Source organism: Vipera berus, assembly GCF_964194415.1.
Source record: "Vipera berus genome assembly, chromosome: 3".
Taxonomy (NCBI): Eukaryota; Metazoa; Chordata; class Lepidosauria; order Squamata; family Viperidae; genus Vipera; species Vipera berus.
In genome coordinates this window covers 181,554,676-181,579,964 of record NC_138204.1, presented here as the reverse complement: position 1 = coordinate 181,579,964, position 25,289 = coordinate 181,554,676, and the positions used below count along the sequence as shown (strand labels likewise).

Below are 25,289 nucleotides of genomic sequence, written 5' to 3'. Positions count from 1 at the left end.
GATTTAAGGAATTAGATCTGATAGACAGGGTGCCTGAAGAACTATGGACAGAGGTTCGCAACATTGTACAAGAGGTAGCAACCAAAACCATCCCAAAGAAAAAGAAATGCAAGAAAGAAAAATGGCTGTCTGAGGAAGCTTTGCAAATAGCTGAGGAAAGGAGGGAAGGGAAAGGCAAGGGAGAAAAAGAAAGATACGCCCAACTGAATGCAGAATTCCAGAGAATAGCTAGAAGAGATAAGAATGCCTTCTTAAATGAACAGTGCAAAGAAATAGAAGAAAACAATAGAATAGGGAGGACCAGAGATCTTTTCAAGAAAATTGGAGAGATGAAGGGAACGTTCAATGCAAAAATGGGAATGATAAAGGACCAAAATGGCAGGGACCTAACAGAGGCAGAAGAGATTAAGAAGAGATGGCAAAATTACACAGAAGAACTATACAAGAATGAGCTTAACGTCCCTGATAATCACAATGAGGTGGTCACTGACCTCGAGCCAGACATCCTAGAATGTGAAGTGAAGTGGGCCTTACAAAAGCTGAGCAAGAACAAAGCTAGTGGAGGTGACAGTATTCCAGCTGAGCTATTCAAAATTTTAAAAGACGATGCAGTAAAAGTGCTACACTCAATTTGCCAGCAAATTTGGAAAACTCAACAGTGGCCACAGGATTGGAAAAGATCAGTTTACATTCCAATTCCAAAGAAAGGCAGTGCCAAAGAATGTTCAAACTATCGCACCATTGCACTTATTTCTCATGCTAGTAAAGTTATGCTTAAAATCCTACAAGCTAGACTTCAGCAGTACGTGGATCAAGAACTACCAGAAGTACAGGCAGGATTTCGAAGAGGCAGAGGAACTAGAGATCAAATTGCCAACATACGCTGGATCATGGAGAAAGCTAGAGAGTTCCAGAAAAACATCTACTTATGCTTCATTGACTATGCTAAAGCCTTTGATTGTGTGGATCATAACAAACTGTGGCAAGTCCTTAAAGAGATGGGTGTACCAGATCATCTTGTCTCTTGAGAAACCTATATGCGGGCCAAGAAGCAACAGTGAGTACTGGACACGGAACCACTGATTGGTTCAAAATTGGGAAAGGAGTCCGGCAAGGCTGTATACTGTACTGTCGCCTTGCCTATTTAACTTATATGCAGAGCACATCATGAGAAAGGCAGGGCTAGATGAATCAAAAGTTGGAATTAAGATTGCCGGAAGAAATATCAACAACCTAAGATATGCAGATGACACCACTCTAATGGCAGAAAGTGAAGAGGAACTGAAGAGTCTCTTGTTGCGGGTGAAGAAGGAGAGTGCAAAAGTTGGGTTGAAACTAAACATTAAGAAAACCAAGATCATGGCATCCGGCCCTCTCAATTCCTGGCAAATAGATGGGGAAGAAATGGAGGTAGTGACAGATTTTATTTTCCTGGGCTCCAAGATCACTGCAGATGGGGACTGTAGCCAAGAAATTAAAAGACGCTTGCTCCTTGGGAGGAAAGCCATGGCAAATCTAGACAGCACACTAAAAAGCAGAGACATCACCCTGTCAACAAAAGTGTGTATAGTCAAGGCTATGGTCTTCCCAGTTGCAATGTAGGGCAGTGAAAGCTGGACCATAAAAAAGGCTGAGCGCCAAAGAATTGAGGCCTTTGAACTATGGTGCTGGAGAAGACTCCTGCGAGTCCCTTGGACTGCAAGGCGATCAAACCGGTCAGTCCTAGAGGAGATCAACCCTGACTGCTCTTTAGAAGGCCAGATCCTGAAGCTAAAACTCAAATACTTTGGCCACCTAATGAGAAGGAAGGACTCACTGGAGAAGAGCCTAATGCTGGGAAAGATTGAGGGCAATAGAAGAAGGGGACGACAGAGAATGAGGTGGCTGGATGGAGTTACTGAAGCAGTAGGCGTGAGCTTAAATGGACTCCAGAAGATGGTAGAGGACAGGAAGGCCTGGAGGAACGCTGTCCCTAGGGTCACAATGGGTCAGACACGACTTCGCAACTAACAACAACAACCCTTAGGAAAAGCTAACAGATGTTGACACAATAGATATATTTTCAACTGAGAGCAACAAGAGAATTTATATATACTTAAGCACTGTCTGTATTTGCACGCTTTTTTATGTAAAAGCTGAAAAGATTTTACACTTCAAAATGATGAGGTAGAAAAACATACTTTTATAAATTTGTCTATAAATCTGTAATTTCTTACAATGTGTTTATAGAAAGTATTTCTCAGATGCCTATTTTCGCTTTCTTTGAAGTTCGCTAGCAACTGCCATAACCCGGGGGGGGGCATTTGGGAGGGGAAGAGTGCTGGAGGTGTGAAAGAATGCTGGGGGAATTTGGGGAGAATGGACACTAACAGGAAACAGAGGTGCCAAACAAAGCCATCTTCCTGCTTCCAGCAGGCCCTGGGAAAGGAATTTGCAATGGCACCTGAGGTACCAGGTTCTCAAAACATCGGAACAGAACCTGACTGGACTACTCTCACTGGACGGAGGGTTTTGGACATTGGGGATTGCTTTCAATGTATGATTTTCATGCGGTTTTTCTTCAGAGCTTGCCTCACTTGTGCTGCACTCAGCATCTGTAATAAAAATACCTTTTCTCTAACACCTACAGAGTCAAGGGTTGTTTTTCCTAGGGAGCAGGTTGTGGCCAGTCTGATAGTATTAACTTATAAATAAAATTATTAAAAGATTTTAATATATTTTTCTGATATTAAATACATTTGGATATGGTAAGATTTTTATTAGATTTATAACTGGCCTATTGCTAGAAATTTGGCAACCTTTCTAGTGGTTGTGTTTGGAAGAAAGGAAGATTGTCATTTTTTTATTAAAAAGATGGCTACAATTTCTGATAATAGAAATTAGGAATGCCAGATACTATAGGTGATATAACAGAGAGTGTAACAATATAGGTAGTCCTCAACTTAACAACTACAACTGAATCCACAAATGAATTGTTGCTAAACAAGATAATACTTAAGTGAGTTTTACCCATTTTATGACCTTTCTTGCCACAGTTGTTAAGTGAATCACTCCAGTTGTTAAGTTAGTAACATGGTTGTGAAGTGAATCTGGCTTCCCCATTGACTTTGCTTGTCAGAAAATCACATGACTCTAGGACATTGCAACCATCATAAATATGAGCCAGTTGCCAACTATGCACGTTTTGATCACGTGACCATAGGGATGCTGCAATGGCCATAAGTGTGAAAAACAGTTCTTTAGTGACCGTTCAAAGTTATAACAGCACTGAAAAAAGTGACTTATACCTGTTTTCACACAGTCATCTTACTTTTTTCAGTGTCATTGTAACTCTGAACAGTCACTAAACAAACTGTTATTAACTTGACATGGATTTTTGTTTCTGTATCTGAGGAGAAAAACATGAGTGATGAACAGTCCTAGTATTTCCTGTTGATCTCCCATTGTTTATAAGCACCTGATTGTCCCTGATCAGTCAGGTTCAGATAGGTGTTAGTTTATAACTAATAGTCTATAACTAACCAATATGAACCGGCAGTATGTTGCAGATACCAAAAAAAGCCAATGCAGTCTTAGGCTGCATTAACGGGGGATAGTATCAAGATCACATGAAGTGTTAATACCACTTTATAATGCCTTGGTAAGACCACTCTTGGAATACTGCATCCAGCTCTGATCACCACAATGTAAAAAAGATGTTGAGACTCTAGAAAGAATACAGAGAAGAGCAACTAAAATGATTAGGGGATTGGATTGGAGTGTTATTTTTGTGGTATATGCAAAAAGCAAGCAAACATAGTTTTATGATTTTTTTTAAAAAAGAATAGAATTAATGCTGTAACAGAATAGGGTGGAGATTTCTTTTCTTTCTACAATATGCAACAAACTTAAATGGCCACAAACTATCTGGACTTATGTATTGTTTTTGAAAAGCTAAGCTTCTTTCCAGAGAAATACCTGAACATACAACACATGATTTTTGACAATTAAACGTATCTCCAATCACCAACTATTAAAAAAAGTAAGTAAGAATAAGAAAGTCACATATGGAATCAGAGCAAGAGAGACAAAATTTGAAGGAATACTTAATCTGACCAAAAATATATTACTAGGAAACTGTATATCTATTTTATTGAAGCCTAACTCCAAACAGCTTACTACAGATTCTTTCCTCACAAAAACTATGTTTAGCAATTGAATTATCTGAGAATATATTTCCTGTGTTTCTTGCATTACATCTAGTGTTGTATTAATGGATAAGTTGGCAAAACAGTTAGGAAAAAGGTGTATTTTTCCAATTATTTTTGGCAATCATAAATAGCAAATAGCCAAGTCTACTAAAATATTTCCTTAGAGATAAAGAATATTTCCTTATACCATCGGATTATTGTTTTGTTAAGTCAGCATTGTCTATTCTGTCCTCAGAAGTTGTCATTCCAATTTGCCGAGACTAGAGATTTTTGCACTTACATCAGCACAAAAACATCCAATTAGCACAAGCATGTATAGATGTGGAGTCAGCTTTCAACTACAGTGAAACAACTCTTGGGAATAATCAAAAGTAATTTGGACAGAAAGATGGTTGACATATAAATTTAATAAATAAATAAAAGCTTTGCATGTGTCTACAAGCAATTGTAGATTGAAGTAATTGGTCCCTGCTATTTTTCAATCAATTTTTCATCAGCAACAATCAACATTTTTTTCTTCAAACATTTAAAATTATTGCTAACTTTATTGATACATTCCATTTCCCAAAATTCATTCAATTTTTTTTTTAAAAATATTTCCATTAAATAAATGTTGACATTAAAACCTATCACTTTAACTATAATAAATTTCTGCAGTGTTCACTTCTCAGTAATCAGTAATTAGATTAACTTCAAAGCTCATTAGGTTTTAGCAAAATGATTGCTTATATTTTCTCCGAATTCTTCAACAATATAAATATCACCAGTAGGACACAAATCAAGCACACTAATAGCCATCTTAAAATTCTGAAAATGCTATTTTCTTGACCAATTTCTAAAATTACAATACTTAATAATGTAAATTTTTAGCTCTGTTAATAAACTGATATAACCTGATTTTTTTTAAGGCAGTTAGGAAAAAGCCTGGAAAATCATATCATAAACAATACATTCAGCCTAAATGCTGAGAAGAGCTTTGTCATTATTTTTTAAAAAAATCTAATTGAACAATTTTTGGCAAGCATATATTAACAAATTAGTACCGCAAATCTGATATAAATGTACCTTTCCAATATTGAACTGTGATGGTTTCCCTGGACCTTTCTCTGGACACTAGTTTGGATGACAAAGAGCTAGGCCCAGGGGTGTCAGGGAGAGGAGATATGGAGAAATGTACAGAGGTTGCTGGAGGCTCTGAGCCAAGGGAGCAGGGGAAGATGTTTCAAAGGGCAATAGCAATGGCCGAGAAGGCTCTTCTCCTGGAACCCACCAGCCAGACTACAATATTCCTCCTTTGCAAGCAGGGGTGGGTCAATCCCAGTGGGATGGGGCAGTCCCTCAAGTAGCCTGGATACTGGTTATGAAGCTTGATAATGGTGATCATATGACTGTGGGATGCTGTGATGGCCATAAATGTATGTCAGTTGCAAAATGCCCAAATGTTGATCACATGACTAGGGATGCTCCAATGGCCATAAATATGAGGACTGGACATAAAGTTACTTTTTCAGTTGAAAGTTTGAAAGGTTACTAAACAGGGCAGTCATTAAGCGAGGTCTTCCTCTACAATTGACAAGAGTAACTCACTGAGAGTGGATTGAACACAAAAATGAGTGACCAGAAAAGACATATTCATCTCTTCCAATTAACCTACAGTACTGACTCTTGCAGCTACTCATTATTATATAAAACATGAGGTCTGCTATATTTAATATGTAAATAACTTACACTGAATAGCTAATAGATTATATATAGATAGATATAGATGTCATATGTTAACTCTTAGATTACCTTGCTAGGCCCCAAACATGGGGCAAATCTTTATTTCCTGTTTTCAGCCTTATCTCAAAGGCCATCGAACAGGCTGTAGTCACACCGGACAGTTCATATATTTGTGTAAATTACTAACAAAGAATTTAGGGAGGCTGATATGCATTTCTGACTCATTAGTCTTCATCAGTCAGTCATACCCTTCTGAGATTCGAACCTGGGCTGCTTGCACGTTAGGCAGTGTTTTTACTTCTTGAGCCACAGGTTCTCTCTCGCTTTGTTAGCTTTTTGCAAGGGGAGAAATATGTGTCATATGTTAACACATAGATATAGATATATAGATATAGTAGAGATATTAACAAATAAATTTTAAGAATGAAGTTAAGAATAAATTTTTGAGAAAGGAAAGTACGGTAATATTTGCTACATGAGCAGAAAGGTTATTATAAAAACATAACAAAGGGGGAAATGAAAATGGCCTATCCTTAAAAAAAACATCTATGCTTTTGGAATAGAGAAAGGGCTGGAATCCTTGAAAAAGGATCACATATCTGAAATGCACTGAGTAACTTTAATTATGTCAAGGCATTATTGAAGACAATTCAAGGAAAAATCCTTTGTATCACTGTGCAACAGGCTTGGAGTAAAAGTAGATTTTTTTTCCACACAAATTTAGAAGAAATAGCAGGATTTCCTCCCTCATTGTATATATAAATGGGACTCCCCCTATCACTCAGCCTTCATACCCCTTGTATGTATGTGGCTCTGTTCTTCTCCAGTCATAGTGTGCATCTATTTATTCAAAAATAAATAATAGTCATGACTAAAGCTCTTTATTTTGCTAATTATGCTTACTGGACTATAATTGAACCTTGAAATATTTCAAATCACCTTCTGTTTAGTACAACTCTTGACTTCTTCCATTTTATTTCAGTTTTATTTTTTATTAGTAGGTTTCTGGTTATTCCCATCCAATTTTAGTACCATTATAATGTACTCAGAAGACCTAAAATCTGAACCTGTTTGAATATAACAGTATACTATTGCTTATAATTATATGCACCAAAGTTCCATTGGGACTGCCCCTGAGGCCCTGTCATATCAAAGAGTTAAATCAGGGACCACAACAAGACTTTAACTAGCAAATGTATTACTGAAAGTAAGGTAAAGAAGGTTTCACACATTTCAAGCAATCAAAAACTTTTCTTAAATTTGAAGAATTTGAGGGTTACTAGAATTTAGAACCATAAAACAAAATTAGATGGCAACAAATTGAGAGTTCTGTTTCTCTTTCTTGACATCTATTGATTATCTGAAGTTCTGTAACCCAGATCTGGTAGCTCTTCTGAAATTTTAATTTTGGCATTTGGGATTTTTCCAGGGCCTCCCTGAAAACCAGATTTTATGTAAACTTCTCACATTTTCTTCAGAAATCATCTTTCTAGAGTCTTAGCCTGGATTTCTGATACATAATTTTAACTTTAATGTATTATAAACTAATTCTGAAGTTGATTTGTTTAGTCATAATGAAATGTAATCGTTGCTATAATTTAGACATAGTAAATCAGCAAACAGTATCTTCACTGATCCACTGGCTAAGATGGGAAAATAGGATTGTTGACATAGATATATTGATATAACTCTAAGCTTTAATACAGCAAATGAGTCTATGGCCTGATAATGTAAATCAAAAAATCTACTTTATTCAGTTCACTTTCATATGTTGTGTAATGGCCTAAAATTGCAATTTGAGCTCCTGTTCTTACTTATTCATTCATTCACACATCAATGGTTGCTTTTTTCCAGGACTTTATGTTTTAGACTTCACTTCCAACCAACGATAAAATGCTGCCAAAGGGTAGTCTCCACATTCTTGTGCTAAAGTATTCAAACAGCAGCATGCTCTGCTTCTTACATTACACTAAAATAGAGATACAGATTGAAATTCTTCTTTCAATGATAAATCAATTCTCAAAGTTGTGCTATTATTGGGAACAAGGCAGCTGTATGGTACTTGTTTAACTTGGATAAAAACTGTTCTCTTCTCTGTCCAGTAGTCAGTGATGAGAAGCAGCCATTATCTCTTAAATCAAGCTGTAACAGCTGTCCAAACACTAGCCGCTATTAGACTTACCAGGCTGAGTTGGGGGAAAAATCTGTATCACCACTAGACAGCAGCAAAGTGATACTGTATAGAAAACTAATTTTTGCTGCCTTCTAGTGCCATCAAGTTCTTTTTTCAACAAAGATATAATAATGCAGTGACAAGGATGTAGACCACAAAATATTGGAATACTGCATTCAGTTTTGGTCACCACGACATAACAAATATGTTGAGACTCTAGAAAGAGAGTATAGAGAAGAGCAACAAAAATGATTAGGGAACTTAAAGCTAAAACATATGATGAATGATTGCAACAATTGGGTATGTCTAGTTCAATGAAAAGAAAGATTAGGGGTGACATGATAGCAATATTCCTGTTCTGAACCAGCCTGCTACCGGCCTTGCAGAAAGGCAACCCCTGTACAAACGGCAGAGGCTGGAGAGCGTCTGAAGCTGGAAGGCGTCTGCCAAGATTTATTACACAAACAACAGAACAAGAAACAAAACACTGGAACTGTGATCCTCAAACGGAGCGGTTGCTTTCAGCAACCAGCCCTTCCCCAAACACTCCTTTTATTAGAGTTCAGGGCGTGGCCTCCCTGTGCCTCCTTCCGAGGAGTCCCACAGCCTTTCTCTGCTTGTTCCTGCTTGACTGCCTCCTGCGTCGGGCGTCCTTGAACAGGGCCAGCTGTGGGTCATTATCATCCGCACTGTCGGGCTCGCGCAGCTGAGAAGAGGGCCCTGGCTGGGGGCTCTGCGAAGCCTCCAAGCCATCATCAGCAAGTTCGTCTTCAACACCCTCCTCCTCCCCCTCGTCTGAGTCATCCGAGACATCCGAGCCGGCTGCCAGACCCACAGGCTGGCCCTGAATCACAACAATTCCAATAAGGCAGGGGCGTCAAGCTGCCAGCCCACAGGCCGAATGCATCATGCCAAAACCACGCCCACCCCATTGCCGGCAATGGGAAAAAAGCACGATATGTCGTGACACTTGACATTGCGAGTTTGACACCCCTGCAATAAGGGGTTGCCACAAAGAAGAGGGATTCAACTTATTCTCCAAAGCACCTGACGGCAGGACAAGAAGCAATGAATGGAAACTAATCAAGGAGAGAAGCAACCTAGAACTAAGGAGACAGAACAATCAATCAGTGGAACAACTTGCCTCCAGAAGCTGTGGGTGCTGTAAAACTGGAAATTTTTAAGAAGAGATTGGACAACCATTTGTCTGAAATGATATAGGGTTTCCTGCTTGAGCAGGGGGTTAGACTAGACGACCTCCAAGGTCCTTTCCAACTTGTGTTATTCTGTTAAATCTCCCAATATACAAACTGCTATAAGGAAACAATTTGATATTAAAGAGTTTATACACTAATGTAGCTTCAATAACCCGTTAGTGACTAACAGCATTACTTTTCTTATCCCCAAGAAAGGAAAGCTGAAATACCTCACAGATTTAGTTATTATTTACCAATGCACTCCTATTTTAAACCTAAGCAACATGCTTTTATAAACAGGCACCATCGTGATAATATGCATCTTTCTTATGCAATTTTATTATCATAAAATAATTTAACAGGCATAAAAATATAAGAGATTTGTGAAATGCTGCTAAGTCAATCATTCCCTCCACAAACAAGAAAAGTGGGAAATGCACTCTATTATTTGGTATTCTGAATAATGAATAACAGTAATTTTTCCTGGAATTTAATTTTTACACAGATTAATTACTTGGAAAACAAGCAAACATTTAAAATACACGTATCTGACATAAAGATTTCTATTAGCAATGATACAGTGAAGCAAAATATATCCCTTTCTTAAATAATAATCTGAATGAAGAATTGCATAATTTACAGAGGATTCTAATACATATTGTAATATAGATGGTTTTCTCTTACAACTAGTTTAGTTGAATTTTATTTTAAAAAGAAATATAGTTATATTAGAAATGTTCAATTATTAGTGCATGGGCAGATGAAGAAATGCATTTGTAATTAGAAAATTGTTTAAAAATCATCTGCATATCAGACGCTGAAAATGTCTAACTGAAAGCTGTATTATTCACCACTCAGTATGTTATATGGCTCATTTTACATGTTTATTCTGGATACTTTATCTTCACTCCAAAACAAATCACATAAATTAATATCAACAAAAATATTCAGATTTTATCAAATCTTTACTAAGATCCTCACTGTATCATTGTATCTCAAGAAACCATCTATGCTGAGAAATTAATAAAGAATGGTAATTCAAAACATGGTTCAAAAACTGTACGTGATACTGGATCCTACATTTGATATAATTGTTCTTTGACCAGTGAAATAAATCGGTTGTTATAAGTTTTTAAAAAGAATGCTGCATTTAATCAGTTGCATGAATTTAGAAAAAATTGTACTGCAGTAAAAAAGAAAGTCTGCTTGTCCAGTGTCAGCTACATTGTGCTTTTTAAACTGAACAGCAGTTACCTTTATAATACTCATAATGCGCATTCTTGGGCACTGGAAAATCTATTTGTATGTTTCAAATAAAAACATGAAAGTTTTGGAAAATATAACATAAAACAACAACATCATAAACATTTGGAAACATCTGTTTATGTTTCCATCACCCTAAGCTATTTTAAGCATCTCTTTTGAAATCATTACAGCAGCCCCAGGCTGACATGGCTAGAAGGCAGCAACGCTTAGCAGTTGCATAAGGCTGGAAACAGATACAGCTTTTTCAACATTTTAAGAGAGATTGTCCTCTCTTACAATTAGAAATTTATCTCAATGAATCTGTAGAATACAAATAATAACAATAGCCCTTGCATTACATCCTGAGCGCTACTTAAACGTTACATACTTTCTAGTTAATTTCTTAATCCACTAATCCATTTCACAGTAATTTAGTCAATAAATTTTCTATGGCCTGAAAATACATTAACTCATTCTAATGTATCAAACTATAATTTCTTTTACTGTATCAAGACTATTATAATAATTTAAATCTCAAGTGCAGTATTATGTAATAGTTTTTAGTGTTGGGTATTTGTACAGGTAATCCTCACTTAATAACAGTAACTGGAATATCTGTTGCTAAGTGAAGCAGTCATAAAGTGCAATGTCACATGATCACATCACTTACCAATGGCTGTCCTGGCAATCCCTATTGCCATTGTTAACAAGAATCAAGGGTTATTAAGCAAGGACCACCTCACAATTCCTGATGGCATCCTACACAAGAGTCAGTGTGGAAGCTGGCAGAAATTTGCAAGTCCCAGGTGGTTTACAAGCAGCCAGCAGGGAGGTAAGTGGCACACACAAGCAATTTGGGGTCTGGAGATGGCTGCTGCCAGGTGGAGAAGGGTGCATATGTAGCTGCACATAAGATTGATTTGGGACCTACGATGGCTACTGTTGGGTGAGAGAGACTTACCTGAACAACTTATGACTCAGTCCTGACTCCCTCATTCACCTTAATTGTGGGAAGCCAGCAGGTAATGTCACAAATGGAGATCACATAATTGCTGCAATGTCAAAAGTGTGAGGCGACTTCCAAACACCCAGACTGGTATCATATGATCACGGGGTGGTGCACCAACTGGAACTTCACAAATTGATCATAAGTACCACTCATTCAGCACTGTTGCAACTTTGAACAGCCATTAAATTAATGGTAGGTGAGGACTACCTGTAAACACTGTAAACACTTTTTAAAAAAACATACGCATGTACACTTGTCTCACTGGAAAAATACATACATTTACACACACATATATATGTGAGAAAGACAGATAGATAAGATGCCATCTGGAAATATGCAAAATTATTATCAGAGCCTGTTATTGGCTCAGTCTAATGTTCATTTCTAGTTGAACTACAGCCCAAAGTTCAAAATAAAAGGACTTTCTTTTGCATAAAATCCATTTAATTTTACTTTAAGGAGGAAAAACAACTAATTCTAATTTGATAAAGAACACAGGTGGTGCTGATACTTAATTCTGAGTCACCAAATATTCATTCATATTTTTCCCACACACACACAATAGACAAATTAAGAACAGTACAAACTAGAAGCAAATGGAAGAGATTTTGACTTTCTATGGTCATTGTGCTTCAACTTCCGTTATATTTACAAGATGCATCTGCCGTACAAATGGCATGTTATGAAGCAAAGGAAAAGGAAATCACACAACCTTATCAAGTAGCACAGCCATCTGAAGTTCTTCCTCTCCATTTAAAACATTCACAAAACACGATGAAGTTTTGAAAACTATTATGCAGTCATAAATTACCATACAAATTATTCATATTTTTCTGAACAATGTTTATAGAAAGTTGATATGGAACACATATTCAGATAAATAATATATATAAAATGTAAATTTAATTCCAGGTTATGTTCTGACTAAAATTAGGAAAAAGTCTTGATAGATTAAAAAGTATATTGTATTAACATAACAAATTTGGTCCTCCATTTCCGTGTTATTTGGAAACCTATATGTCGTTAATAACTCATGTTGCAAAGGGGAAAAGGCTTCTGTTTACAAAGATGTTATTTATTATTCTTTTGATAACTGTCTCTCAAAACATCTATTTTTCAGAATAACCTCATCAACACAATACATTTGTTTTACAGATCAATCCTTATACTGTCACAGAACAATGCATCTTGTCTCTGGTTTGCTATTATTTGTGGATTTCATTACTGATCCTAACACTGTTATTAAGAGTTGTATTGAATAGTCTATCTCTTACATAGTATATGCCCATCTACATTAAAGTGGAGACTTTCTAATTTTTTTAACAGCCTTCTCATGATCCAGCTAGGAGGCAGTTGTTTTCACTGATAATAATACTAATAAAGTTGGAAGGGCCTTGGAGGTCATCTAGTCCAACCTCCTGCTCAGGCAGGAAACCCTATACGATTTCGGACAAATGGCTGTCCAGCCTCTTCTTAAAAACTTCCAGTGTTGGAGCATTCACAGCTTCTGGAAGCAGGTTGTTCCACTGGTTAATTGTTCTAACTATCAGGAAGTTTCTCCTTAGTTCTAGGTTGCTTCTCTCCTTGATTAGTTTCCATCCATTGCTTCTTGTCCTGCCTTTGGGCGCTTTGGAAAATAGCTTGAGTCCCTCCTCTTTGTGACAGCCCCCTCGTCCTTGTCTTCATTAAACTAGACATACCCAATTCCAGCAGCCGTTCCTTATATGTTTTAGTCTCCAGTCCCCTAATCATCTTTGTTGCTCTTCTCTGTACTCTTTCTAGAGTCTCAACATCTTTTTTACATCGTGGTGACCAAAACTGGATGCAGTATTCCAAGTGTGGCCTTACCAAGGCATTTTAAAGTGGTGTTAATACTTCACATGATCTTGATTCTATTCCTCTGTTAATGCAGCCTAGCACTGTGTTGGCTTTTTTGGCAGCTGCACCACACTGTTGGCTCATATTTAAGTGATTGTCCACTAGGACTCCGAGATCCCTCTCACAGTTCCTACTATTGAGCAAGGTACCCCCTGTACTATACCTGTATATTTGGTTTTTCTTGCCTAAATGTAGAACCTTACTTTTTTCACCATTGAATTTCATTTTGTTAGATAGTGCCCAGTGTTCAAGTCTGTCCAGATCCTCCTGTATCTTAAGCCTGTCTTCTGGAGTGTTGGCTGTTCCTGCCAGCTTGGTGTCGTCTGCAAATTTGATGAGTTCCCCATTTATCCCTTCATCCAAATCGTTGATGAAGATGTTAATGGAGAGGCTTGTCACTGACTACTTGCAAAATTATCTCCTGAATCTGAGTTTGGAAATCAGTTACAATACCATCTACTTTCCAAATCTATTGATGAGCAAAGTTCTCATAGGTCAACTTGCCCTTATGCAACCTAAAGTATTTTTCCCAATGTAAAACAATGGAAATCATTATTTATTTTCTTGGAACCAGCCCTTCAGTCTGGACTTCATTATTCACCTATTAGTCTATTTGCCAAGCTATTTTTAATCATGGGCTTGGTGAAGGCCTCCTATGTGCATTCGGAGTAGAGCAACTAATTCTAATTTGATAAAGAACACAGGTGGTGCTGATACTTAATGTCACGTGATGTGTTGCGACGTATCATGACTTTTTTGCCATTGCTGGCAATGGGGTGGGCGCGGTTTCGCTATGATGCATTCAGCCCATGGGCCGGCAGTTTGACACTCCTGGAGTAAAGCCCAAGAGTGGAATAGAGAAGGACAGGTTTCCACCTATCCTCTTTTGTCCATTACACCATGAGATACATTTTGGAGAGCTGATCTTGTTCCTGTTATAGTTCCTTGGCCAGTTTGCACAACTTGGATTCCTTGTCCAGTATGCTGAAAGTAAAAAAAAAAAAAGAGGACATAAATGGTGCCAGGAAACCAGACAACTGCCTCATTTGGTACAGTAAAAGCCAACGCCTATCTTTCAGGCCAGGAAAGGAAAAGACAGTGCATTGTGTGCAAGTCACTCTTTCCTTAATGGGCTCAACCTCTCTTATTCTATTGTCTAGAAAGGATGAAAGTTGAAACCTAAAGGAGGCAACCAAAGTTGCTCTCCTGCAGAAAACATTAACTCAGCACTCTCCTAGACACTCTCCATTGTCATGTTGGGCTCTTTCTACTGAACATGCCAAATAGCCATGGAAGTTCCAGCCTTCTGCTCTAACTTTCCTAACATTCAGCCACATGTGGAAAATCCCACAGAAGGCAGCGGTTTCCTCAAACTGAAGCAGAGGTCAACAAGCTGCAGAATCATCCTACTGCTACATGAACTATAGCAGCACCTGGCTGGCAACAATATACAAGTACACAAAGACAGATGCTCAACATCTTGGCAGCATTTGAGAAACATAAAGCAAACAAACTACTGCTGGATGGGTTTATGTTTTAAACAAATAAAGGGGGGAAATGCAAGTTTTTAAATCACCCAAGATTTGCTGCAAATTTCTCTCCTGATCTCTGGGGCTGACTTTCTGGTTAGGAAAAGAGCACAAATATCTGCAAATCTTAATTATCAGTCTTTTTTCCAATAATTTTTATTAAAGTGTAGTAAAATGTAACTATGATATCTATCAACATAGTTATATAATTCTCCTTTCCCTTTCCCAAATTCACTTCATCACTCCCTGAACAATTAAACATTGCAATTTTTTTTAAAAAAAGCTTTTGAACATTACCAGAAATAATAATCTCTTATTGAGATATCAAAAATAATGACATAAATATTACAAACTAATCTAAATTAAACTAAAATATTTAATACTGTTAAAAACCCTATATTTCAATATCACTCTTATCTGAGAAAAAAAATTGGTCCTTTGATTTTGCATTCTGGGAAAAAAGTTCAAGTCACTCTTAGATATTCTACCTGAATGAATTCACTAATAAATGAATGTTAGAGTACAGGTAGTCCTCGACTTACAACAGATCATTTAGTGACCATTTGAAATTACAATGGCACTGAAAAAATGTCTTATAAACATTTTTCACATGACCATTGCAGCATCCCCAGGGTCACATGATCAACATTCAGATACTTGTCAACTGACTCATATTTATGACGGTTGCAGTGTCCCAGGGTCATGTTATCAACTTTTGCGACCTTCTGACAAGCAAAGGCAATGGGGAAATTGGACTCACTTACTAATTTAACAAGTGCAGTGATTCACTTAACAAGTGTGACAGGAAAGTCACATAACATGGGGCAAAATTCACTTAATCAATGTCACACTTAGCAACAGAAATTTGGAGCTCAGTTGTAGTCGTAAGTCAAGGACTACCTGTATTGGCTTATCCAACTTCCAAGATTCTTATATTAACCCCTTACCTTCTTGTCAATAGGCTTAATTAACGAAATGCATTGCAAATCTTTTTGGCTCATATTCTGCTGATAAGGGCTTGACACAACTATTTATGCCTGCAGCTCAGGGAAAGAGGAACAGAATTTTTGGTTGAACAAGCTGGAATGGGCTACTGGAGCTGAAGAAGTAATGATTTGTTTTGAACTGGCAAGTCAAAGCTTCTAAATGTCAGACTACAGACTGCAAGGAAACACTGCGATGAAATCCTAAAATAAGGCATTTAAAGTTAGAAATGTAAAATCTCCTATGCCTCTTTTTTATCTACATACTTTGAAGTTTTCAAAAACTTAAAACTCCCTTAATCTTCACACCATCCCACATTAAAGACAGTGACTGGTAGCGGTTTTCCTCCTGTCTCATGATATTTGGTGCAAAGAGAGGGAAACAAATTGGGACAATTCATCAGCCCTTTTTCTTCACTTCCTTTGTATATGGGGTTGCCACATTTTGACAGATACTTCCTGTGGCAAGATAATAATCAACAATGAGAACCACATATATTTATTTTAGTATAATTTTGCAAAAGATTCCAAGACCAGTGGACAGTATTTCAGAGGAACAGTTTTTAATATGAATCATAAATGGAGGCAATAAAATAATCTGGGAAGCTCAAAGAATGATTGAAAACTTATCTTGCCTGCCCTAGGACATTTTATTCATTTGATTGATATCCACCTTTCAAAGAAATATACAGGGCACAAAATATGAATGATGCAAATGGTACCGACAGAAAGCAATATGCTTTTTTCATTTAATTTAGTATAAATGTTTATGGGGCTCACATAAACTTGTAGGTGGCTGAAGTCTTTTTGACCATTAGCTACTTAGGATCCACTAACTGCCTTCACAAGACTATTTTGGCCCAATTTGCCAATACTCCTGCATAAATATTTAATCAGCACTAGATGGTATGCAATTTAACAGGAAGCATCTATCCTGGCAGGAAGCCCAACAAACAGATTTTCAGGTTTGGTATTGTTTGGGGGGGGGGAGTCCCTAAAAACCAGCACAGATGCAGGGGGGAAAAGTCTGCTCATCTGCATCCCTTTTCTGTCCACATCACAACCCTTGTGACAATGAAATCAGATTGCATGTGTGAAAAGCTAAAGCAATCAGAGGGACCCAAAAGGTGATTTTACACGAGGCAACTGGACTTTCTTATTACTGGTATTCTTTGAAGACGTTTCACTTCTCATCCAAGAAGCTTCTTCAGCTCTGCCTGGATGTTCCTGTGACATGTTAATCTCCTTTAACCTACTCTAGAATTATGCTATATTCACACATCACAAACCTAAAGTAGCAAATGGGCAGTCAAATTATTTTATACTTTTACACGTGAAATCGCGTGACGTATCGGAACTTTTTCCCCATTGCTGGCAATGGGGTGGGCACGGTTTCCTCGTGACACGTCCGGCCCACAGGCCAGCAGTTTGAATAGTGGAAAAGTAGCAGAAAATACCATTAACCATTTATTTCAGATGTGGGTGACTCTACAATAGCTTGATCCATTTTATGAATTTCAAAGAAAAACCAAATCTATTTAATACAGCATACATTATCTATATGTCAAAAGCCTTTTCAGCATCTAATGATAAATTACAAAATGGTCTTCGTTTTTATTCAAGCCTATTAGAATTACAACTAACCTAATATTGTCTTCTGCTTATTTTCTATAAAACCTGCTTGATTTTTTCCTTAATAATGAACAATAACACTTGCTGTTCAGATCTTTGTATCAACATTAATCATTGAATGATTAATGGATGATAATTAGAACACTGGGTGTGATCTTTACCTGCTTTTGGTGTAACTGTAATATAAGCTGGACTAAATGCCACTGATAAAATGCCATTATCAAATATCTCTTCATATAATTGACAAGAGTTTATGTACTCTAAATCAGGGGTCCCTAACCCCTGGGCCATGGACCAGTACCGGGCCATGGCATGCCAGCAACCAGTCAACACAAACAAGCAAAGCCCCATCTGTGGGATGCAGGCAGCCCACAAAACCATGCACTCTCTGGTCCATGGAAAACCTTTCTCCACAGAACTGGTCCCTGGTGCCCTAAAGATTGGGGACCTCTGCTCTAAATGTTTTATGTCACTCTATATGTGAACCCATCCAGTTCTGGTGTTTTATCACTAGCCATCTTTAAAGGTATTTTTTGTTTAATCTCTTCCTCAAATGGGGAGGCAAATAAAACTTGTTTTTGTGTATTATCTATGTGCGGTAGGTTTATATTACTTAGAAAGGTCTCTATATCCTCATCTGATATATTCTCTGGTTTGTTAAATAGTTCTGAATAGAATTTTAAAAATTATATCCCTTGAAGTTTTATATATTTTATCTCTTTCGCCTCTAATAATTGGAATTATTGCCCTACCTCTATTTTGCTTTAAACAATTAACCAAAATCCTGTCAGGTCTTTCAGCATTTTCCCAATATTTCTGTCATAACCATGTTAACATGAATTCTGCTTCTGTGATATTTTAATATTTAACTCATATTTCTTCTATATTTCTTTGTAAAAGGCACCATGTTTCCCCAAAAACAAAACCCGGTCTTATAATTTTTTTTTCTCCAAAAGAGGCACTAGGTCTTATTTTCAGGGGGATATCTTACCTGCTTACCTCAGGACTGCTGCAGCCAGGTCTCCCATGCCCTGACACCTGCTGTGCTGCTGGCTGACTTCTTCTGAAGATACTCGTGGCTGCTCGCAGCTGGACGCCATGAATAGTCGCCAGCAACCAGAAGAAGTGGAGCAGCGGCCATGCAAGGGCCTGCTGGATAAGGCTGCTGCTGGTGGTGCTGCTGCCACAAGCCGAGGCAGGTGTTGGGGCATGGGAGGCCTGAATGCAAGGGCCATGAGGTAAATGGGTGCGGGGCGCATGGGGCAGCTCCACCCCCCCACCCCTGCCCTAGCTTGATTTTTATGCATGTGCCTCACCTCACCTCGTACAACCAGACGGTGGGACAGAATAGGCGGGGTCTTAACTAGGGCTTATTTTGGGGGTAGGGCTTACATTAGACACAAACGTAAAAATCAACCTAGGGCTTATTTTCAAGATAGGTCTTATTTTCGGGAAAACACAGTAGTAGATATGCATCTAGATATGCATCTGTGCCTATAAATGTCTAAATTCATCTTTCAAATTATTTTCTCTCTTCCCTGTAAGCATGAAAATCCAATTGACATAAATATATTTAGATTTTTCAAGATTTACTGAAAAGCTAGCTGTTGAACCTTTATCTAGGAATAACTTCACAGCATAGTCTTTTTTGTATTCAAATATGATACTACTACCACCATCACCACCAAGCTGTAATATTGCCTCTACAGCAGGGGTGTCAAACTGCCGGCCCACGGGCCGGACGTGTCACAATGAAACCGCGCCCACCCCATTGCCAGCAATGAGGAAAAAGCTCCAATACGTCGCGCGATGTCACGTGACATCGCGAGTTTGACATGCCTGCTCTACAGCTTCATTACACAATGGCAAGCACTGCACTAAAATGTAAACAAGTTAGTTATGATTTCATAAATATAATAAATTGAATTAAGCTATAATTTTCTGGATTCATTTGATTCTCAAACTGTGGAACATGATCCTCTGGGGGGGGAGTTATCCCCCTGAGGGATTGTGAATTTCTAGGGGTCCAGATGGGTCAGAAGGGAAGGGACAGAGATTGTAGATTCTGCAGAGCTCTGATCCAAAAGAAGGCAAGAGACAATAGCATGTGCACATGCCCAATATAAAGGAAATGAGGAGAAAATAATGAAGAGCACTCCAAGAAGCACTTCCTCAGAGCTGAGAAGAAGCAAGGAACTAAAGTCTCCACTTTTTGTAGCTGCTGCCAAAAATGGCACATTTGCTCATCATAATTGTCAGCAGTTTTCAGTGGCATGAAGTCCTAGACAGAATCTGTTTAGGGCCCAACCATGCTCAGTCTCCATGTCACCAGAGAGTCTGATGTCCCATGAGCCAAGAGAAGGTCTTTTTTCCCCTGCTGCCTTGGTACCTCAACCTCCTCCAGTTTCACCATCTCTGATGCTAGAGATGGTCAATTTCTCAATTTTTCACCCTCAGCCACCCAAGTTTTAGAGTTTACAGTATTCAAGAGCCTTAAAGGATTCCAAAATTGACATAGCCATTTTCCTTATACAGCAAAAAGTATGCAATCTTTATTTCTTAAAGTCCATTTCCCCTGTAGCAGACTCACTAACTTTTCCCAGAAGATTAGAAGAGCTAAACCCCATTCTCTCTCAGGAGAGTTATTGCACTTCCTAGATTGTTCGCTAAGCCTTGAATCTACTAGAATTATCAAATATCTGAAAGAAAGTTACAAATTTCCAGCCTTCAGAGTTGTCACAACTCCCTTGGGTCACCTTCCTCTTCCTCTTCCATCACTCCTCCTTTTGTTACTTTGTTACTTCCTCTTCAAAATGCTTTCCCCATTTCCCCCCCCCCCACTTCTTCTCCCTATTTCATTTGCTCTTGTTAGGAAACCCAAAGTTGGGAAGAAGGAATTTCACAGGGTGAATTGTAGCCACGAAGAAAAATGCTTCAGCCGTTGCCTCTTTAAGCATTTGTGCTAACAGGCTGATGAGGATGAGGATGCATTGTATGCGGCCTATATACTCTAATGACTTTCAACAATCAAATGAAGAAATTACAATAAAATCAATTAACTATAAAGATAAAAGATGGAAAGGGCAACAGAACAAATGGATGAAGTGAGGAATCTCACTGTTCTTTGCTAAAGAGTAAGGTGAACAGCCAGATCTAAATAATAATAGAAAGAAGGCCATCTAGATATTGGGGGAATCCTCATTCCAGTGGGCAGGTGCTGCTATAGAGATGTTGTACTTTTGGAATTCCAATAGCTGACATTTAATTAAAAAAAAAACTAAGTGCAGCAACCCTGCAGGATCAAATCAGCCTGGAAGGTGTTAGGAGAGACAGGTGGTCCCTCAAGTAAGCAGGCTGTATGATATGCAGTGTTTTATAGGTAACAATCATCGCCTTGAGTCACACATGGGAGCAAATTGGTAACCAATGCAACTTGTGAAACAAAGTAGTTACATAGGTATATTATTAGTAGTATTACCTATTATTCCTTGTATTGCCACATTGTGGACCAGTTGAAGCTTCTGGGTGGTCAAAGGACAGCCCCACATAGAGTGTGTTGTAGTACTCAACCGATAAAGTCACAAGGTCATGAGTTACTGTCTGAAGGACCAATCTATGCATCAATCTTGAAAGGGGAATATGGAATATCCTCAGATCAAGTAGCCCAAAACACCCACAGCCACTCAGTCATATTGGACTGAATTGGATACAATTCCTCCTCCAAACCCACACAGCCTCCAGGCATTAGGGCAGAATCTTGACAGCCTCAGTTCACTGGACCAGGGTTGAAAGATATCTTTGGCTATCACTGATATACTGATGATACAGTATATCAAAGCAAAAGATGATTTCATCCTATGGGTTCAATTAGATAATGAAAAGGAGAGGAGAGACTAGAAACTTGTGGCACTCCACAAATGAGAGACATAGAGAATAAACTATGCTCCCCCAACCAACACTGATTGTAACTGGCCCCAGAGAAAAGAAGAGAACCACTGTAAAACAGTATTCCATTTATCAACCCATGGACTGGCTTAAAGAATACCATGGTTGATGGTATCTGAAAGCCAATGATCAAAGAGATCAAGGATAGATGCACCACCTCCATCCCAATTCTGCCAGAGGTTATCAATAAGAGTGACCAAAGTTGTCTCAGTAAAATTTCCAGCCTGAAACTTAATTGAAACTGGTCTAAATAACCCATTTCTTCCAGGGTTCTCCTTACCTGCAAACTAACCACTTTCCCAATAATCTTACTCTTTCACAACAAAGTAATTCCCCTACAGTAACTGTTGAAAGCACTGGGTCCAAGGGCAACATCTTGAGAAGGGGTGAACCACTACCGTTTTCAAGACAAGAGGTACCATCCCCTCCTTTAGAGAAGCTGATACCACAGTCTGGACCCAACTGTGAGTCCCCTGGCCACTTCTGCAAACTAAGACAGGTCAAAATTCAGAAAGAAGGAGCTGACCACAAAGAAGAATCTTCTCCACTTCCTCAAGAAGCACTGGCTCAAACTCATCATACCCAGATACCTCAGCCTGTCCTGCCTAGTCATAATCCAAATCAAAATAAATCTGAATGACGTTATTCATCAGACAACTTAAATAATCTTCAGAATGACCCAATAGGGATTAGGTTAGTCTTACCAGAATTGCTGGATGGCTATTGGCGGACACAATAAGGACAGAAAAATACTGACATTTGACCATTACTGCCACAAGGTAACCCCTAATATGGGCTTTTACCAGTGTCCAGTCATACTTACTCCAATGATGCTCCAGGCATCTTTTCTGGTGCTTAATTTCCCAGCTGACTGGAACTGATGGGAACTGGCATTTGAGCCTTTTAAAGTACAGTGCCATAAAGTTCACACATTTGGAGAAAGTATAATATTTCCAAGGGCTAATGATATCCATATAAATATTTCCAAGGGCTAATGATATCCATATAACTACTAGTAGTAGTCATAATTGCAGTAGTAGTACTACAAACCATATATGTATTCGTTTGAGGGCATCCTAGCAGCATAAATGTTGAAAACTTGTGTATTCATCCATTAACTACGGCTTAGAAATCACAGTGTTTGGGTTCACATAACATACCAAACCTAAACCAAATTATGGTTTGTACGTGTTTTGTGATGTGGGCAAGAGTTTTCAACCATGATATAGAAGAAGAAAATGGGTCAGATTATTTCATGGAGGATGGAAAATGATAAAAAACCTCACCAAGCAAAAAGAGCAGAAATTAATAATGGATTGATTGGTCAAAATGGGATGGAAGAGGGCATGGCATCTGCACTGTAATTTAGGGAGAAGCAGTTTGTCTTCTAAGCACTTGAAGAGGGCATGGCCACTCATGTTTCTAGAGGGATGAAAGAGTTGGCCTGTTTGGGACAAGGCTGAACAGTTTAAATGGTAAAATCGGGGCTTTTTGTCATAGAACACTCAGAACGGAGTTCCGGCATCTTTTTTGGATGGAATCTTGTAGGGTAGGCAAGGTGGGTTGTATGATGTGTGTGAGTTCCAGCAACTTTTTTTTTTACAGAAAAAGCATCTGGTAAAATAATTGCACTTATACACATTTGCTATTTTGCATTAAAAAGTTGAGTAACTATGCTGCTAAAATTTGGCCGTTTCTATACCAAATTTCTTTTGTGTGTTTTTGAAGAACCTTTGGGACTAGAAAATTGGGGCTGGTGAACCACATATAGCCTATGATACAGAGCTATAAAATGAGAGAAACAATGTGAAGAAATAGATCAGGATGTTTAATATGTAAATCCAGTTAAAACAAGCTGTACTTTGATATTCAGGTACATCCCAGTAGAAACAACCCCCGCCCCCCAAAAAGTAACTTTCATGTAAAACCAAATGACAAATTAGAATGTTTTCAATTAGATATACTAATGTGTATTGATGTACTCAGAGTTTACCAGAATAGACTTCAAAGCTGTTTTACAAGTCATATTTTACTTCAGGTTCTTTTCAGCAGACAAGCAAAGCATTTTCTCTCACATGATAATCAGCAGAAAGTTCACATACATCAGAAAACTAAACAGGAAGTTTGCTATTTGAAATATTTCCCCTTCAGACAGGATGAAGAGGGGAGGGGGGAAAGAGAAAAAATGTGAAGCCTATTATGGCAGGCACTCTACAGAACCAACCAGATAACTTGATTACTTCTTAATTATGCTGCCAATAAATCCTGAAGATAATGTAGTTGCTGTTTATGATATTATCCTGAAATTATTTTTGCTCCATGAAACAGACAACTTTATCCATATGCAAAACCATATTCTATTGATTCTAGAAAAACCTCTGTCCAAGTACATAAAATTGATGTTTTTAAAATTATCTATTTTTAAGACTTACTCAGCCTTTGTTCACAAAGTAAATCAAATGTGAACTGACATATATGATTAAATTGCAAGTTAAAAAATACAGTGTCTATGTTCACACATTAATCCAAAACTTTAAAACATAAATTTTGAGTTACTGTGATGGGTGCACCTAAGCCCTAGAGTTGGACCTACACTTAATCAAAGTAGACCTGTTGAAATGATATTTTAAGTGTAATTAAACAATAATCACATACGCTTAAGGACCATCTTAAATGGCATTAATTTAAATGGATTCAGTAAGTTCCCTGCCACTTTTTCTTAATAATCAGTCACCAACCATTACCAAAACAAAATTTGAGCAGAAGGATTTCAAAGGGGAATAAGAGAAGAAAGGGTAAATGCGAGTACATGTGACTTTAATATTACACAGATGCTGTAGATCAACCACCTCCTTTGTACTTTTTCTCTGGTTATCCCCTACCAGAGCACAGGACAATATAAAGAGTTTAAAGTTGAAACGATATACTTCTAACACATTCGTAGTCGTAAACTCAGCAAACCTGATTTTTTTTTTCACTCCATGAACGCTCAGAAGTTATCTGCTAGGAAATGGCCTTTGGTAGGAAGCCCAGATTTCAGCTTGTTTGCTCCAAACGTTACTTTTTCTTCCTGTTTACACATCAGCTAAGACTGTCCACGGCCACTAAAAATCCAAGATGCGCTTCTAAGATATGCAATTCCTTTCCAAACGTTGCTGACCTCGACGCCTCAAAGGATCGCAAGCGGCATCTTTTCATTTCACATGAGCAGATCCTGCAGATTTATTACCTTCGCATTCATTATCCCGCTCTCCGCTGCCAAGCTTGGCAAGGGGCAGAAGAAGGGGGGAGGGGAGACAGGGCAATTCTTTGTGCACAGCAAGCTAGGAAAAGGCGGGGAGGTGGGGGGGGTGGATGGGGAAAGAAATGTAACTCACCGACACCAAAAACTCCAAGGTGTTCACATAGTCGCGCTCCGTCTTCAGCAGCTCATTCAAAACGCACACCCGCAGGCGCAGCTGCTTGTCCGGATCCTTCCCGCTCTCGCCTTTCCCTTCCCCTTTGCTTTCTTCTGTCATTATTTCTCTCCTCTCCAAAAGAAGCGCCGCTAGAACTTTTCTCTTTCTTCCTAAGGCGGCCGTCGGGGAAAAGGAACCCACTGCCGCCGCCGCCCCCCCCCCCCACACACACACACCCTACGGACGAAGTTCGGAAAAGAAAACAATTCGAGCGCCCGCGCGCTTCCTTTACGGAGAGGGCATCTAAGGGACTAAGACAGGCTCCCCGGCTCTGCAGCAACTTTCCTCTTTCCGCCCACCAGTAAAGGGCTCTTTTCCAGTAAGGAAGA

General features: G+C 38.4%; 1 protein-coding gene across 1 annotated transcript in view; it reads right to left on the bottom strand.

Annotated features, from left to right (window-relative positions):
- Positions 1–25,020, bottom strand: part of PREX2 (phosphatidylinositol-3,4,5-trisphosphate dependent Rac exchange factor 2) — a gene marked incomplete at its 5' end in the record, with an annotated part of 111,968 nt that extends 86,948 nt beyond the window's left edge. Inside the window, one exon of the mRNA XM_081325829.1 lies at positions 24,880–25,020. Coding sequence (XP_081181955.1) covers positions 24,880–25,020 — 141 coding nt within the window. The remainder of the gene's footprint in view (positions 1–24,879) is intronic.
- Between the last annotated feature and the right edge of the window lie 269 nt (positions 25,021–25,289).